General features: G+C 43.7%; 2 protein-coding genes across 4 annotated transcripts in view; one reads left to right on the forward strand and one right to left on the reverse strand.

Moving 5' to 3' along the window:
* ireb2 (iron-responsive element binding protein 2) lies at positions 1 to 13,619 on the forward strand. Of its 2 annotated transcripts, none has more exons than XM_035642838.2 (21): positions 1 to 121; positions 2,055 to 2,141; positions 2,406 to 2,571; positions 2,816 to 2,953; positions 3,068 to 3,310; positions 3,728 to 3,797; positions 3,942 to 4,125; positions 4,378 to 4,517; positions 4,629 to 4,800; positions 4,967 to 5,067; positions 5,281 to 5,557; positions 5,785 to 5,920; positions 6,142 to 6,226; positions 6,333 to 6,489; positions 7,444 to 7,568; positions 7,649 to 7,753; positions 7,877 to 8,019; positions 8,912 to 9,059; positions 9,325 to 9,447; positions 9,710 to 9,895; positions 10,073 to 13,619. In XM_035642838.2, the coding sequence occupies exons 1-21, from the start codon at positions 97 to 99 to the stop codon at positions 10,181 to 10,183; spliced, it is 2,922 nt and encodes a 973-aa protein (XP_035498731.2). In that variant the 5' UTR covers positions 1 to 96; the 3' UTR covers positions 10,184 to 13,619. The 2 variants fall into 2 exon arrangements, with proteins under 2 accessions (XP_035498731.2, XP_035498730.2); XM_035642837.2 differs by lacking the exon at positions 1 to 121 and adding an exon at positions 921 to 981.
* LOC118315509 (sorting nexin-1) overlaps positions 12,937 to 17,302 on the reverse strand; it is a 12,202-nt gene continuing 7,836 nt past the window's right edge. For both annotated transcript variants that reach the window (XM_035642839.2, XM_035642840.2), the window contains exons 12-15: positions 16,963 to 17,106; positions 16,117 to 16,197; positions 15,932 to 16,003; positions 12,937 to 15,337 (exon numbers count right to left, since the gene is read on the reverse strand). In XM_035642839.2, coding sequence (XP_035498732.1) covers positions 15,287 to 15,337; positions 15,932 to 16,003; positions 16,117 to 16,197; positions 16,963 to 17,106 — 348 coding nt within the window. In that variant the 3' untranslated portion in view covers positions 12,937 to 15,286. The remainder of the gene's footprint in view (positions 15,338 to 15,931; positions 16,004 to 16,116; positions 16,198 to 16,962; positions 17,107 to 17,302) is intronic.

Consider the following 17,302-nt stretch of genomic DNA (forward strand, 5'->3'; position numbering starts at 1 on the left):
GGTGGGCGTGGCTTTAGACCTCTGCTCTCTGATTGGCCGGCTCGGCGCGTCGCTGTGCAGTGGTGAGGACGGGTCGTGTTGATTTCAGAAGTCATCATGGCGCTCACTTCCCCGGTCGAAGGTAAAGAGGAGTCTCCTGCTAACCGTAACTCGCGCGGTGACAGCTGTCACCTTTATCAGACAGTCACCCGACAAGAAAGACTCCCGCCTCCCGTCGAGGGGCTGTCGCGCTCCTTTTAGCTCACGATACGCGAGGTGCTCTGGCATCAAAGTGATCGAGGGGGTAGATGCTAACATTAGCGCGCTTCGTTAGCCGAGCGCTCCACCACTAACCGAGCGCTGCTAATTCAACCCCGCTCCGCGCGCTACACGCGTCTCCACTCGTGCCCGTGAAATGACGCAAGATCCCTCAAGGCTCCCCTCTCACTGCGCGTTAAATGACGTTGTTTGTGCCTCATCTCGTCGTTCAGCCCGGAGCACGATCGGTAGCGAGAGCGTGTTTCGCGATAAGGAGCAGCGTTAGCATCTCGAGCCTTAGCCGCTCTTCACCGCCGGGTCTCACGCAGGGACGAGCGCACGCACGCACGCACGCAGGTGTCCACGCACAGCGCCGTCTCCGTCACATGATGCGAAGGGCTTAACGAGACACCACTGTGCTGTGCGGCGTGTCTGTGTCCACACATGACAGCGTAGCGTTGAGTCAGTCCCTTGTAATCCTGTCTCATGATGCGAATCGAACACCCGTCACTTGAAACGGGCTCATCGCCTCCTCACATCTCACCGGTGATCGGCCCCTGGCCCAGTTGCTTGGTGTTTCAAGTAGCACTGTATCCTGTTTCCCATTCTGTGTGCTTTGTATCAGGGAGCGGCTCTTTATTTGTGTATTTTGTTATTTAAAAAAAAAAACAAAAAAACCAACCCACTAGCTGGGTCTTATGGAACGGCTGCAGTGGAAGTTGAGGTTTGGATGTTGTGTAAAAAGTAAGTACACATTGCAGTGACCTGCGAGCCAAAAGAGGCCGAATTGGACTGAAAATGTGGCACTTGGCATTGTAGAATTCATGAGCTTTTTAAAATTTTACATCAGAATTTTTTTAAATTATAAGTGTACCAGTGAATCTGCCATATGTAGCATGTGTTTTTAATCCAATTTCTTGCTCTTCTATCTGCAATGGACACACACATACACACACACACACACACACACACACACACACACACACACTGTCCTTATCAGTAGATAACTATAGTACAATATTAATATTAATTTTGTTTGTTTGTTCTTTGTACAGCATTCAGCTTAGTTGCCTCTGTGATCATGCTCTTCCTGCTGTGCCCCACCACTAGTGACATGGTTAAGAGGAAATACCGCTGATGAGGAAGACAGTGTGTTGTTTGCATTATCACATTTGTGTAAATTTGATTCGATAAGATAATCCATTATTCGCTCCACAACGGGGACAACTGCCCCCGTGAAAACCTGCTCGGTGACATTTCTCTTCCAGGTTAATCTGAGGGCCTTTACCTCGACTGACAGGGTTGCAGGAGTGTTCTCGAGGACAATCCTCGTTTTTGTATTTTCACATGTAGGATTTGAGAAATCAAAAACTGCACAGCACGCTTCATATTGAAGACATTATTCTGAGCCTAGTCCAGTGTTTTCTCCGCCGTTTCTGCCTCATAACAATCACAAAAGCCAGTAACCCGAGAGCCAGAGTAGCAGCATGGTGTCTTGTTGAGAGACCAGTGAGTAAAGCCAAGACGCAAACGATTACAATGTCCATAGGGCTCATTGTTTGCATATTTTTTTGTAATTCATTTTTTTACATCAAGTCAAGAAGTCCAGAACTTCACCAACCTGAAACAGCTACAACCTGAATCATCTAACATCCAGCCTTTGGTCAATAAACTACCATCTTTGAGTCTGCACTGTCCTGATATCCCTGATCTGCCTTGTTTTAAGGAGATCCCTGCTGGCGGGTTATATCTAGAAATTTCCTGGTGTCTGTAACACAAAGGTTTCATTTTCTATATGTTTGTTTTTGTCTCTGCAGAGCACCCATATAGACATCTTATCGACAGCCTGGAAGATGGCAGGATCAAGTTCTTCAATCCACAGAAGTTAAAAGATCCAAGATATGGTGAGTTTTAAGTAATTTATTTTACTGCAATCTGCAAGATGCCGTGTTTTTAATAGCAGTATTGAGCACGTGTAGGCATGTAAAAGGTTTCAAAGAGCATTTGTAAATATGCCTGTTGATGAAATAACCTTTAGGAGTTCACACCCAATTTGACAGTCATGTGCAAAGGAACGGGAACTTTTAATAAACAATAACATTTGACTACATGCTGCTTTGCGAAGGGAACTCAAACATCCCCACCTGTATTTTATTTCCTCTTCGCAGACAAGCTGCCTCTGTCCATCCGTGTCTTACTGGAGGCGGCAATTCGTAACTGTGATGGCTTCTACACAAAAGAAGAAGACGTTCAGAACCTCTTGGACTGGCAGCAGCAGCAGAACAAAGCCGAGGTGCCATTCTCTCCTGCACGAGTCCTGCTCCAGGACTTCACGTGAGTTTTTACAGGGTTTAAATTAACACCAGTTCTCTATGCTATATAACATATCCGAGAAGCAAATTAGGCATCAGGCAAAAAAGCGACTTACAGTAAGTGTATTCAACCATGAACATATTACCCCAAAAGTGCAAGAATCAAGAGAGTACATGAACATGTATCAAACATTTTTCAAATCTTCATAGTTTTCCTTTGTACTGAAGGTGGGTTTAATTCTTTTTCGTCTTCTTTCCTTTGACAGGGGCATTCCTGCCATGGTGGACCTTGCAGCCATGAGGGATGCTGTTGCCAAACATGGCGGGGACCCCAGTCTGGTCAACCCTAAATGCCCCACAGACCTCATTGTGGACCACTCATTACAGATTGATTATAGTAAATGGTGTGTTTGCATTTGTATGATCCCGTTATACATTTAGTGAGTTCACTAACCCTTAACCCAGCAAGGAAACTGATCTGCTTTATCAATCTTTCTTTTTTAAATTTCTGTCCACAGTGCCATACAGAACGCTCCAAACCCCGGTGGAGGCGACGGCCCAAACCAGAGCCAGGGTCCCTCTCGATCCGCCCCCTCCAGGCCTCTATCCAGAGGAGGCTCACAGTGCGGAGGCCAGCGGGGCACATGTGGTAAAACTGCCTGCAGTGACCCTCCAGCCTCCCATGGTCGACCTCCAGCCTCCGTCCAGCAGATCGAGAACACGCCGCTCCTCTGTCCTTTCCACATGAAGCCTGTGTCTGAGTAAGTTGTGGAGAACTGAGGGACTGTCGTTGTTTCGAGAGTGAATTAATGTAAATGACAGTGAAAGGACCAAATAGACCTTAACTGTTTTACTTTACTCTGTGAAGGCATGTTAAATGTTAGGAGAGCCATGTTTGTTTAATTTTGTTTGGTCATTAATTAGACTTTAACTCATTAATTAAAGCTTTGATCATTTTAAGTCAGAGAAAACGATTTAATTAGATGGCAGCATTGGAAATTTAGTCTTAGTTAGGGTTAACCCCTAACCCATTTCTTACTTCTAAACACTCTTACTTCTAAATCAGTGTCACAATTGTGTTTTAGCTCTTTCAAAACAGGGCACATCACTCAACATTTTCCTGCTGATTGACACTGTCGCCCTTTAACATGTTAACTGTCGATTTCTTTTGTCTGCAGCACTGACACGTCTCTGAAGAATCAGGAAATGGAACTGATCAGAAACAAAGAGAGGCTTCAATTTTTTAAGGTAGCACAAAAAGCAAAACTGTATCTACATGGTCATGTTAGACAGTCAGACGGAGAGAAATGTCTTTGTCTGTTGTTGTATTTTACCAAACTGCACAAAGTGAAATGTTTTCTTAATGTTGCCTTTTGTCTTCCTGCCAAATAGTGGTGCTCTAAAGCATTCAAGAATGTGAACGTGGTTCCTCCGGACGTTGGCGCCGTCCACCAGGTGAACCTGGAGTATCTGTCCAAAGTGATCCAGGTCAGGGATGGTCTCATCTACCCCGACAGCGTGGTGGGAACCGACTCTCACACCACCATGATCAACGGCCTGGGCGTCCTGGGCTGGGGTAAAGCATTTTCAAACCTTTTAAGTTCTTTACAGTCGTTGTTGGCCAGTCAAGCTACTCAAAAATTATAATTTATAACCGTATTTGATAGTTGACATTAAGAGGATTAAAGTAACGGGTAAAGGGAAAGCAGAACTCATCCTAAGGGGGAATTTACTATCTAAATGAATGTGAAGGAGCTGTTATGCTAAGCTGTTAGTTGTCTGTTTATTCACTCTACAATTTGAATATATTTCTGTTTTCCTCCTGCAGGTGTTGGGGGAATTGAGTCGGAGGCCGTGATGCTGGGCCAGCCGGTATCTTTGACTCTTCCTCAGGTGGTGGGCTGTAAACTGGTGGGCTCCATCAACCCCCTCACCACCTCCATAGACGTCGTCCTCGGCATCACAAAGGTAATGGTGCTCTGCCGCCCCGTAAATGAACCTGCAAAACTACACCTACCTCTAAAATGTACACACATGATGTCTGTGGTGTGTAATGTTCTTTATGCTTTGATTTTCCAGCACTTGCGGCAAGCTGGGATCGCTGGAAAGTTCGTGGAGTTCTTTGGACCCGGTGTCTCCCAGCTGTCAGCCCCTGACCGAACCACCATCGCTAACATGTGCCCAGAGTACAGTGCTACCGTCAGCTTCTTCCCCGTCGACCAAGTCACACTCCAGCACTTTAAAAAGACAAGTGAGTTACATAACAGAAACTCACACTTCCTCCACAGAGTTCTTTTTAGGTTAGATCTTAGTGAAATAGATCAAAGGTTTTGCCTTAATTTACCAGTTTTTTAGATGATACCACCAACAGATTATCACTGGATTCAGGAAGCAACCTGCTATATGTTTCTTTTCAGACTTTACGCAGGAAAAACTTGAATTGATGGAAGATTACATGAAGGCTGTGAAACTTTTCCGAAGCTTCGAAGACCCCTCAGAAGACCCCCAGTATTCTGAGGTAAGTTCATACACCTGAATCTGAGCTGAACTGCCTGACAACGGATGAAATATTATGTCTGAGGAAATGTATGTATTTTCCCTTTGACGGATTTATAATCCCACTTATCATAATAAAGATGATTGGAAATGCTTCACCGTGGCCACATTTGCAGAAGCAGAGGGTCTGAATTGTGTTACAAAGTGAATTAAAAAGTCTTGTTTCTTTGCGCAGGTGATTGAAATCAACCTGAGCTCCATGGTGCCCTATGTGAGCGGACCCAAAAGGCCTCAGGATAGAGTGACAGTCAGCAGCATGAAACAAGACTTTCAGAGTTGTCTTGATGAGAAGGTGTGTTTCAAAGGCTTCCACATCGCCAAGGAGAAGCAGGAGACCCGCGTCCCTTTCCTGCACTGTGGTCAAGAGTACCAGCTGGCCCACGGCTCGGTGGTCATCGCTGCCGTCATCAGCTGCACCAACAACTGCAACCCGTCTGTCATGCTGACTGCAGGTGAAGGACTTGAGTCCAAAAAATGAGGCTATGGTCTGGTTCTCTCTGAAAACTTTCCCTCCTGTAATCTGTATATCAGTCACAGTGTGAGTTGATCGTTAGATCCTAACTGAACTGAATGTAAGAATGACATTTTTGGTGCTCACAACTTCTGTATGTTTCTAGGTACTACATGCAAGTTTGCATAACAGAGCGGTGTGTTTGATTCTTCGTCTCGTCTTCTTTAGGTCTACTGGCCAAAAAGGCAGTGGAGGCGGGGCTTGTTGTCAAGCCTTACATCCGGACCAGCCTGGCCCCTGGAAGTGGCATGGTCACGCACTACCTCAGTACCAGCGGAGTCCTGCCTTACTTAAGCCAACTGGGGTAAGAGTGTGTTCATCGTGACAACACACACACACACACACACACACACACACACGCGCACGCTCACACACGCTCACACACGCTCAGCTTGGGTATTAACATGTTAGCACATGTAAACTATCAGGAGTCATAATTATGGTTTAGTGTGGGAAAATGTTGTCACAGACAGACACACAGGGGGACTGACCTCCTTCACTCAATGTTGTGTTTTTACGTGACAGGTTTGAGGTGATCGGTTACGGTTGTGCCACCTGTGTGGGAAACACAGCACCATTACCAGAAGCTGTCGTAGATGCAATCAAACAGGTACGGTTTTCATAATCCCTTGATCCTGCTTTGTATTTAGATATCAACATAAAAATTATTTATAATTGACAAGAAGTCGAATCCTGACAATGTGCTTTGTTTTTAGGGGGACCTGGTGGCGTGCGGGGTGTTATCTGGCAACAGGCACTTTGAAGGCCGCCTGTGTGACTGCGTGCGGGCCAACTATTTGGCCTCCCCTCCCCTGGTGGTGGCCTACGCCATCGCAGGCACTGTGGGAATCGACTTTGAGAAAGAGCCTTTAGGTAAAGACGACACACGTCAGGAGCTGCCTTAAAGCTGCTGCTGCTCTAAAGCCTGAGGTTCACTTGGGGATATGAGGAATTTGGCTGATTACAGTGAGTGAGCGTGTAATGACTGAGTGTCTTGTACAGACTTGTGTCAGCCAAAGAACAGGCCAGGAAAAGAACAGTGCAGGTTTGTTTATGCGGGTAGTTTGAGGTCTGAACTACTGAGCTCATGATCAGTTTCCTAGTTAATTATATATGTCTTACAGCAGAATAAACATAAGTGAAAGGATGAAAAGTGTTCTGATTGATACAGTAACTTATTAGTCTTTGTTTGCAACTCCTGCGTGACGTTTTCACGCCTGAAAATCTGAACCAAAGTTCATGTCTCTTGGTTTCACATTGCAATTTGCATTGGTTTAACAAAAGAATTTTGCACGACAAACATACGTGCTGTTGTCACCACGTACATTAGCTGCGTCTACCGATACTTGATTCCTATATATATCTATGTTCTAGACTGGTAAACGTCTGACATTGGCGTGTCGTCATTTTAGCGGGTTGTTGTCTTTCAGTTTGAAAAGAGAGAATAAATGAACCGGTTCATTTAGTTTATTTCGTTGCCTTCAGGTTCAGTACCTGACACTAGTTTGAATGTGCCAAATATACTTCCTCAACATTCAAACATTATATGGTCGGAGGCAAGGACTGGTTTTTGGTTCTCTTCCACTTCATTTTCTTCTGCTATTTAATGCTGTCTCAACTGGTCCAAGGAACAGTTCACACCTGTTATTGTGTTAGTCAGAATGTCAAGACCAATCAAGGGGGATGTGAAAGTGGCTGTAGACCACAATATTTACTGTAACTCAAATATGAAGCAGGTTAGACACAACGAAGAAAGAAAAGAAAGCTATTTCATAGTGATTCTTTTTTTTGGTGCTAACATCATCGGACTTCCTGTTGCTGATGCAGGGCTCACATCGAACGGGAAGGAGGTGTATCTCCGTGATATCTGGCCGTCCAGGGAGGAGATCCAGCAGACCGAGGAGGACACAGTCATCTCCTCCATTTTCAAGGATCTCAGGGAGAGGCTGGAGGTGAGGAGTCACTCTGCTCTTTAACTGATGTCACAGTCAAGTGAATTAACATTCACCAGTGTTTTTGTGCTATTTTCCAGAAAGGGAACACATTTTGGAACAACATCGAATGTCCGGATTCTGCACTTTTCCCCTGGGATCACAAGTCCACATACATCCGCTCACCGTGTTTTTTCAGCAAGTTGGTAAGTGTCCGTGAGCCACGGGAGGTTGATCTCGTTTCCTTTGTTGAAGTAACGTTGCTTTTTGTTACCGTTACAACAGTAGTTCAGTCAGTAAGCTCCTCGTCTGCTTGTCTTTCCTCTCAGAATAAAGAGGTTCCCGCGCCTCACTCGATAGAGGGCGCTCATGCCTTACTGTTCCTGGGGGACAAAGTGACCACAGATCACATCTCACCGGCGGGCAGCATCGCCAGGGTCAGCGCGGCTGCCAAGTACCTGCTGAGCAAACGGTCAGTTTCCCTGTCTGACACGAGGAACGACCAGATCTACCAACACGGCTAGTGCAGCTCAATGATGAATAATCAATAATCAGATTTTCTTTGCTGACAAGTTGTCCTAAAAGTTTAGATTTACAACCACTGTGTTTTGTTTCAATCTGCACATGTTACAACAGTTCTGATTTGTCAGGTGGGGAGAGTCATGATAAGATTTGGGACGTACAGATGGGTTAGAAAAAACTTGCCTCTGATTGGCCAGAGGACATGCATTATTTGCGTCTGCATTATGTATGGCTGTAACTAACGATTCTTTTTCATAATCGATTCATAGATTAGTTTTGTTCCATAAAAAATCATAAAATGGTGAAACATGTTGATATTGTTTCCCAAAACTCCAACATGATGTTTTGTTTTGTCCACACACCAAAGATATTCAGTTTACTGTCATAGAGGAGCAAAGAAACCGGAAAATATTCACATGCTTTAGTAATCGATTACTAATCGATTAATCGATTAACTGTTGCAGCTCTAGCATTATGTATATCCTGCATCCTGTCCTTAGTACTGAGGTTTTGCTATTAAAACTTAATTAAATGGTTGTTATGTTTGTCATAAAAACATTATTTTTTTTCATATCATTTCATGACAAATACCAAACAACTAAATCAGGACAAAATTATGACCAACTCACATTGGAAAATAGAAATCGAAAAAAACAAAACAGAACAGATATAACGAACACAAACAAAGCTGACAGTTCCAGTTCACGCCAACTTAATCAATCAATCAACATATATTTGTATTTCCAATTTTCATCCTGGTGATCTCAATGTCACACTGTTTGCTGTTTTTTCATCTCATGGTTCACATGTATTTACATTTCACTTTGAATATTTCCCCTCAGTCTGACGCCGCGGGAGTTCAACTCCTACGGTGCGCGGCGAGGAAACGATGCAGTGATGACCAGAGGCACATTTGCCAGCATCAAGCTGCAAAATCGATTCATTGGCAAGTCAGGCCCCAAGACTTTGCACATTCCCTCGGGCCAGACGGTAGGTAGACGCGTCGCAGAACCTGCACATGCATTTGTTCGGGATAAATACAGTGTGTCTCAGTTCTTCTTGCTTGGCCAGTACGAGCGCCGTTCCTGCACAAAGCTGGCTGTCACAGCGGTCGAACTTTGACCTTTGAGCTGTTGCACCGTGTTTATCTTGCACTGTCGCCAGCTTCAGGTTCGGCCCGGACTAGCCAGCTTGTTGTATTGGCAAAGTCAGACCCGTTGCTGATAACTTGTCGTCTTCCTGTCCGCCTGATCAGCTGGATGTGTTCGAGGCAGCTGACCGCTACCAGAGAGACGGCGTTCCCCTCATCATCCTGGCCGGCAAAGACTACGGCTCTGGAAACTCCCGGGACTGGGTCGCCAAAGGACCATACCTGATGGTAAACCACAAAAAACACAGTGCACTGACCAGACAGTGCAATGAACAGCCAGTTACAGCTGTTGTTTTACTCCCTGTCACCTGTTAGTTAATGTACCTCCACTCAGTAAGTTCAGTTATTTATATTTTATTCCATTTTCAAGAACTTGACAGAATAAGATATAGAAAAAGCAGCAGATTATCTTGAACATATTCAGGGAGCTTTCAGTCTTTCCAAACCCTCGCTTGCGTCAGCAACTCATCTGCTTCTCTGCGGACGACAGGGGGTCCGTGCGGTCATCGCCGAGAGCTTCGAGACGTTGCACAAGAACCAGCTGGTTGGGATGGGCATCATGCCGCTCCAGTTCCTGCCTGGCCAGAACGCCGACTCGTTGGAGCTCAGCGGGAAGGAGAGGTTCACCGTCACCCTGCCCGAGAGCCTGAGTCCGAGGCAGCAGCTCACTGTCAAGGTAAGCAGCTCGGCGTCCCGGACAATGGTCGAGGCACAACTGTTGCAAAACGTCATAGTTTTATCTTGTGTGTAACTTGCCGTTCATAATCTGGATGGATGGATAATGGGAAAACACTGTAAAGCAACGGGGTCCCGACTGCACCACGGTAAAGGGTTTATTTGTGTTTTCTTGCAGACAAGCCAAGGGAAGTCCTTCCTCGTCACCGCGCTGTTCGACACTGAGACGGACGTCATCTTTTTCCAGCACGGGGGGCTCCTTCGATACGTTGCTCGGACTTTACTCTGAAGCCGCGGCCCGGCCTCTTGCCCGCCGGGCGTGCACCAGGCTCACGAACTGAAGTCCTCATTATTTCACCAGCCGGTCTTCAGCATTGATGGAATCCGGCTCGTCGGAGAGACATTGAGACTGGGTGGGTCCGTCTGTTTGAACCGGACTCGTCTCCAAACCATCGCAGTCGGTAGATGACCGTTTCAGCTGCCTCTCCATCACTACGCTTGACGACAGCCTTGTTTCTCCGCACATGGCCGTCAAACCGAGCGCAGGAAGAAGTGCTGACTTGCACTCAATAAAGAGATTGTACCCTCGACGATCTTTGAACATTTTTTCTTTAGTTGTTGGAGACTGCAGAGTACCGAGGGGACATTTCTTTCGACATTAGAGCCAAGAAGAAATGAATCCTGTCTGCTTCTTTCGTCATTCATTCAAAAACAAAACCAATCCTGCCTGGAGAGGCTGAGATGGTGCTAGGTACTATGGCATGGTTACGTTTTTAGAATGTAATACAGCCGGAAAAGGGCAAACTGATGTCAGCTGTCCATATTTATAATCTGGGCCAAACAATCCTAGTAAATTTAAGTTCTGTCAATATTACGTTAAGCAAACCTTTTTGCAAAAAAGTACAGTTGCTTCCTAATACTCAATTATTATCATGTGTAAACAAGAGAAACTCTTCTTCTTGCTCTTACTTGTGTCACTAAGCTCCCTGCAATCGACGCGGCTCCTGCTACAACCGACAGTCGTCTGCGTCGCATTAAAGGTAAATGATAAAAGCTTTTCTGTATAAATGATCTGTTCACACCGGTGCACACGGGGTCCTGGGCTTCTAAAGGTTTGATTCATTGTTTATTTAGAGCAAAGAGTACATGTTTAGAACACAGTTTCAACAAAGTGCAACATTGTAAAAAATGTTATATCGTTAACTGGTGCTGAGGTGAAAGGCTGAAAGGTTATCGTGATGCTGACAATGTCGATACTGACACTCTTCATTTTTGATGTAACGTTTGTAGGCCTGGTCGAAACCAGCAGATGATTTTCACATATTAACGTTTGTTTACAGGTCTTTGGCGAAAACTGTGGCATGTGAGGGGAAATAAGCCGTTTGTCTTTGTAGTCGGATGAATCTCAGTCACTTGAGGCAGCGTCAGTCGGGTCAGAAGACAACTGTGTCTGTCGGTGTGGAGATGGAGAGACGTCGGCTCACCAGCCTCCTCGAGGCTTTTAGAGAGCGTGACCATGTGCTGGCTGTGTTCGTGAGAAGCACTTCATTAACTCTTACATTATCTCTGTAACACATTGAACCGTCGACTGCCTGAAACTTGCAAAAAACAATGTCTTGTTTTTTTGTTTTTTTGTATCATTTAAGAGTGAGCAACTTTTGCCTAACTGCCAAAATCGAGGTGAAGCAAGTAGCGCGCCGACATGTGATGATGCCGTCTGTTGTCTGGGTACCACGAGTGTAAAGATTTTTTAGTTTCTACACTGCGTTTTATGTATATTTATATATTATAGGTCATTATGTAAAGTTGGTCTTAGTTTGAGCAGGTTGTCCCATGTCAGTCAGAAGAAACGTGTGATGGCATAATGGAACTACGCTGTGGACCGGAGTATTCAGCGTGAGAGCGTATGTGTGGCGTTGTCTTGTGTAGCAGTTAGCTGGTCCATTGCTGCTTCTCATTGTCTCAGTTACAGGAGGCAAAGTGTCTCTCTCTGCACATGCTGACGTCAAATCCCATTGTGAATAGTTTTTAAATAAATTTTAAAGCAAAGCTAGTACTTCACTGATCTTACACATCAAGGTTTACCGATCGTGGGCATTGCTACTCGGTCTGTGAAAGTAAGTATTATAAAATACTTACTCTGGTGGAGCTTCATCAAGTCATGAACACAACACGCAACATCATGGCGGGTTGTTAAGCAGGGACTCTGTAAGATGTGGGTGTTTTGAGTTGAGTTGTTACAAGATGTAGGATCCAGTGTTTCTGCAACTTGCACCAACTACACATCAGTGAATCCACGCAGGTTCAATGTGAAGCGTTTTGGTCAGTTCATCAAGTCAAAGATGAGTGAACCAGGTATAATCAGTTGGAATATGAGCTGCTTTTAGCCAATATCCCTTTCCTTTACCCACTTGAATTTAGTTTTGAACCGAGATATGAGCTGAGGACGACTCTACATTTTAATCCTGATCAATGCTCTCTGGTGGACAATCTGAAATGAAATTAGCCCTCTTGCACTTTATTGTTGGTCATCGGCCAACAACAAGGTCAGATACTCTTTTGCTTATATAGTTACTACTTGGATTGCAATTTTACATTTGTTGAGGCTTATTCATGACCTTTATTAACCTCTCAGTGACCAGCAGTAACTACTTAACAGTAAGAGCAGTGTGTAGTCCTGTTTTAGACTGTCTGTGTGTCTGTATTAGGTTTTCAGATCTGGTATTTATACACAAACAATTCATGTACATGTCATTATATAATGGTTTGTTTTTGCCAGGTACTGGTTTGGATTCATTCACATCAAGTAGCTGCAGATTCAGATTGTCAAGGGGACGAGGTTCAGCCACTATCAGACCAGTTACGTGTAATTATAATCTATTGCCACATGTGGAAGGCAAATAGAGACAAATAGAAACACAATCTACATCGATTGGTTGTTGGATTTTGTCACCCCCATTCAAAAGTTAGTGTCAGCGGCTCTAGATTACTTAAGTACCTAATGTGATAGACGTGGAGAAAATAAGACACCAAAGTCTGAAGTTCTTACTGAAATCTCCCAAGTGTAAATAGTGCAACTTTTATTGATTTTGTTTTAAAAGATTTTTTTTTTTCTGACAGTGCACGTTTCTGACATCGCTCTGCACATTGGACAAGTGATGACAAAAAGAGTACAAGGACACAATTGTCAATGACGTGCCATCCTAATCTAGCAACAGTTATAAACAAGCATGTATCTTACTGTCAAACGAAAACAAAAGAAAATGACGATGCAAAGAAATGTCTGCAAGTTTAGTGACAACAGATGATCAAACGGTTGCGCCAGAGTGTCAGTGTGCGGTGCGCAGATGTGAAATTAAAGCTGTAATCATAGGATGGCAGCCCCCCCACATTCAGCTGCGTTGCGGGGTTAGTTACGGTATGATGTCAAAACAAGTTGTCAAACTGATGTCATAGTGAACCTAATGCTCTTTGACCAGTTTGTTTAGTACGTAACGTTAATCTCACGGTGTCTTCAGACTGGCTTTTTAAAAAGGACAGCTCCAGTGACTGTTGCCAATTTAACACAAGTCCCACACTGTACTGTTTCAGTCATTCAAAGAAAAAAGTTATAATAATTCAAGCCAAAATACCAAATGTTTGCCGGTGACACTACTCAAAAGTGCAGATTTGATTCTTATTTTGTTTTTGTTTTACATCCCTGTAAAATTAAAAGGTATCTTGTGGATTTTTTTTTTTTTGTATACATTCACCGTTCCTCACCAAAACACACCATGTTTCCTCGAGAACCTTTTTAGTTTTTGCAAGAAAAACTAAACCGCTTAGATCTGTGGTGGCTAGCTAAGTCTACACCCTGGCCTTTGTTGGCACATCGCTGACAGGACTGTGCGTCATGTAACTTGTGTTAAGACACTAATAAACACACAAACTTCAGTAACTGCTCCATAATCCTGCTACTTGTCAAAAACTCCACAGGACACCTTTAAATATCTTTGGGTTGTGGACTGATGCTGATGAAACCATGGCACCTTGGGCTCTGGGATACTTGTGCATTTGTTTTATGATCTTTATATTTATAAAGTAAAACAATTCAAAATATAATCAACAAAAAGTAATTCAAAATGAAAATTAGTTGTAGCCCCGGTGGTCTAGGACATGCCCTCCGACCTCCCAGACATTTAATTCTATACATTTCATTATGGCACACTGCTGTAATTAGTCAGACTTGAAATGGCTTATCCATACAATGAGAGCATGTCTGCATGTATTTATTTTTGCACAAAGACAGTCATCATTGCTTGGTAATGCCTGTGTACAGTATTACCGCACAGCGATGATGCAGCTTTGCCTCAGACGTCGTGACGTTCACTGTGAGGATCGGCTGCTTCAAGTCTCTGCGGGTTGATTTGCAGGTAGTGAATCCACAGGCCGACGAGAGGGTAGAAAGAAGAAAGAAAAAGAACTACAAGCAAGAATGAAGAGGAAGAAGAAGAAAAAACATTATTCGTAGTAAACGCAGTTAAATGTGAAAACCCCAGCGTTGTCGCGCGTGTCATTTTAGCTGAGGGGAAATAACTACAACTTTCTCCCGAACCGGATTTAATTGTGGCGTCTGGAGACGAAACACCATGTAGACTTAAAAAGGCACAGTCATGTGTAGTTTGAAGAGAACATTTTTTTGTACAATGATTTAAATCAAATCTAAAACATTACACCTGCAAGCTTCACTTACAGTACGATGCGACCCCTCGACCACAGCTGTAGAGTTTGATAATCTAATGCCTCTTTACCCTTCACATCCGCATAAACGCTATCTTAAATCTGAAAGAAAAGAAAAGTACTTTATCCACCTGGTGGAAGTGCTCATATATATATATATATATATATATATATATTTTAATCTGTTATTTTATCCCTTTAAATCATTTGAGTTTCTTGGCCACTTTCGTCAACTGGGTCCCCAGAGATGTGTGATGCGAGAGCAGCCGCGCTGTAAACGATGAACCGCTGCTGACGCGAGGGAGCTCCCGATCACACGACGGAGAAAAATCCTGAGAGCGACGGGCTCGGTTCATTTCCCTTCTTGTGGAAATCACTGGAATCGTTCATCTACACTTCCCCCTCCCCTCGTATCTCCATATCTTTGTATATGCAAACTACTCTTTTTATCTACTAAGAAAATATTTGTGAAAGGTTAAATGAAAAATATACAATTATTAATACAATAGAATACAGAGCTAATGTGTTAAAGGTGATTAAAAAAAAACAGCTCGATTGTATCTCCCTTTACAATGCACTCATTTTTCCTTGGTTTTAAAGGCAGAAGAGGTAAAGTGTATAAGAAGAAGGCAGCCCGTCCCGTCCCGTCGTCCAAAAGGCCGGTGCTCGAGGATTAGGCGATTGCTTTTGCTTCCGGTAAGAAAGCCTCCCAATACTTTATCAGCTTGAGAGAGAAAGGAAAAAAAAGAGAGTCAGTCAGGTTCATTCGTAAATGACTAGCAAGAGGTGGTAAATATTTAGGATGTACAATGTTTTCAGTCTTTCCCCTAGGTTTACTGGTTTTGGGGGGGGATTAGGGTTAGGGCTCGTTAGGGTTAGGTTTCACAAATCACATTAGGTTTCATCCACAATCTTTAATATAGGAATGAGAAATAAGGTGTATAAGGAAAGTGACCTTAAGTGACTTCTGCTTGGCATTATATGTAAAATAAAATTTAAAAAAAAGGGTTACCAATTCAACGGCAGGGGAAATGGTTTTTAGCCATTTTAAAGTCGGATATGAAGCAAGAATACCAAACATCCATTAGATCCATTTTCTCACATTAATATTAGCTGTTTTTCTGTTTTAAACTGCTGGTCGGACCAAACAAGCCATTTAAATATATAAACCTTTAGGATGTTGGAACTTGAGGAGCTTTATTCGCCATATTTGACGTGTGCCATTTTTATTAAATGTTTTTTAAAATAACGTACAGACAGATGATCTAATAATGACAATAACCGTTCTAAGCAATCCATTGTCTTCAGAAGCACTCACCTGTTGTTGAGACTGAAGCAGACACTCCATGTATTTGATTATCTGTCTTTTGAAATTCTTGGCTTTTTCTTTCTGCAAGATGTTACAAAAAACAAAAAAAACAAAGGTGTTGCTCAGTTACGACAAACACTTTCAGCCGCCCAGCGTCATCCAGAGCATTAAAAAAAAAGGATAAACACCAGTACCTCAAAGCGAACGACTTCCTTGCGTACAGTGGCGGAAACTCTGTCAAAGTCTCTCTCGTACTGTGTCACTTTGGCCTCCCACTGTTTTCAGGGAGAGAAGAAGAGTTTAAAGTCCCAATTTATGCCACCGTTGCTTGTTCGCCAGACGCACTACATTGTTGTATTTCACCCTGACTTCTGTCAGAGAACACAGCTCTGGAAGTGTGTGGCAAACAAAATGCAGACAGACCAAGAGATGCAAGGTCCATTTCCTCTTTTAGTGACCACAAGGAAAGTTCTGCTTCATCCTCTCGTCAAAGTTGTAAACACTGACACATGGTCTGACACAAGGGGGGGGGGGGGGGGGGGGGGGGGGGCTCTGGGTAAGCCAGATGGCCAGTATACCACTGTGTATACAAACTTGCCAGACTTTTTAGGACTTTGATATCATTTTATCCAATTAGGGCATTTGTGGTTAAATTTGTCACAAATTTTGAGTTATAAACAAATGTGAGGTCTGCATGACCTTGACCTTTGGCCAACAGGGTGTTTTTGTAAGTTACCAATTTGTATTTTGGTCATTGACTGCGTGTTTACCTTTCAATACATTTCAAGGTTTCATACAGCCACCACGCTCAAGGCGCCACAGCTCCCTCTGCTTACTTTTTTCACCTACACTGATGGGAAATCTTTCGTAGCCACAGAGTACTTTACTCACTGTATTTTCGTATAATAACTGTGACTACAGGAATGAGTGAGGCCCTTCAAAGTGGCTCCTTTATTACTCAAACGTTGTTCCCTGATCTTGACTAGACTACATTATTATTAGAGCTTTTAGCAGCTTGTTGATCTTGGACTGTGTCCTACCTCGGCGATCTCCTCTTTGGCCAGCTGCAGTTTGTCGGGCTTGTTGGCCCACAGCAGTTTGGCCTCCGTCTCCCTCTTCTTCTGCAGCATGGCCTGAGCATCCTGCCAACGCTGCCACGACTTCATCCGGTGATCAAACGACCCCTGCAGGTCGTAGACACACACACACTGGATCACTTCATGTTTACATTTGGCCATTTACTCTGTAGCCATTTCAGACTCCTTTTCAGAGCAACTTTTGAAATAAATGTCGTCTTTATTTGACGTCTTATGTTGAATGGGTTGAGGTTAATTATTCATCTTTCGAATTAATCTTGAGGGAAGGGATGACTGAAAAGGC

Source organism: Scophthalmus maximus, chromosome 7 (assembly GCF_022379125.1).
Source record: "Scophthalmus maximus strain ysfricsl-2021 chromosome 7, ASM2237912v1, whole genome shotgun sequence".
Taxonomy (NCBI): Eukaryota; Metazoa; Chordata; class Actinopteri; order Pleuronectiformes; family Scophthalmidae; genus Scophthalmus; species Scophthalmus maximus.

Excerpts from the sequence above, each read along its gene's own strand:
- ireb2 (XM_035642837.2), top strand. The coding sequence starts at position 936 with ATGGAACGGCTGCAGTGGAAGTTGAGGTTTGGATGTTGTGTAAAAA. Across the intron at positions 2,954-3,067 it reads CAGATTGATTATAGTAAATG|TGCCATACAGAACGCTCCAA; the intron begins GTGTGTTTGCAT and ends TTCTGTCCACAG. Across the intron at positions 7,569-7,648 it reads ATCTCAGGGAGAGGCTGGAG|AAAGGGAACACATTTTGGAA; the intron begins GTGAGGAGTCAC and ends GCTATTTTCCAG.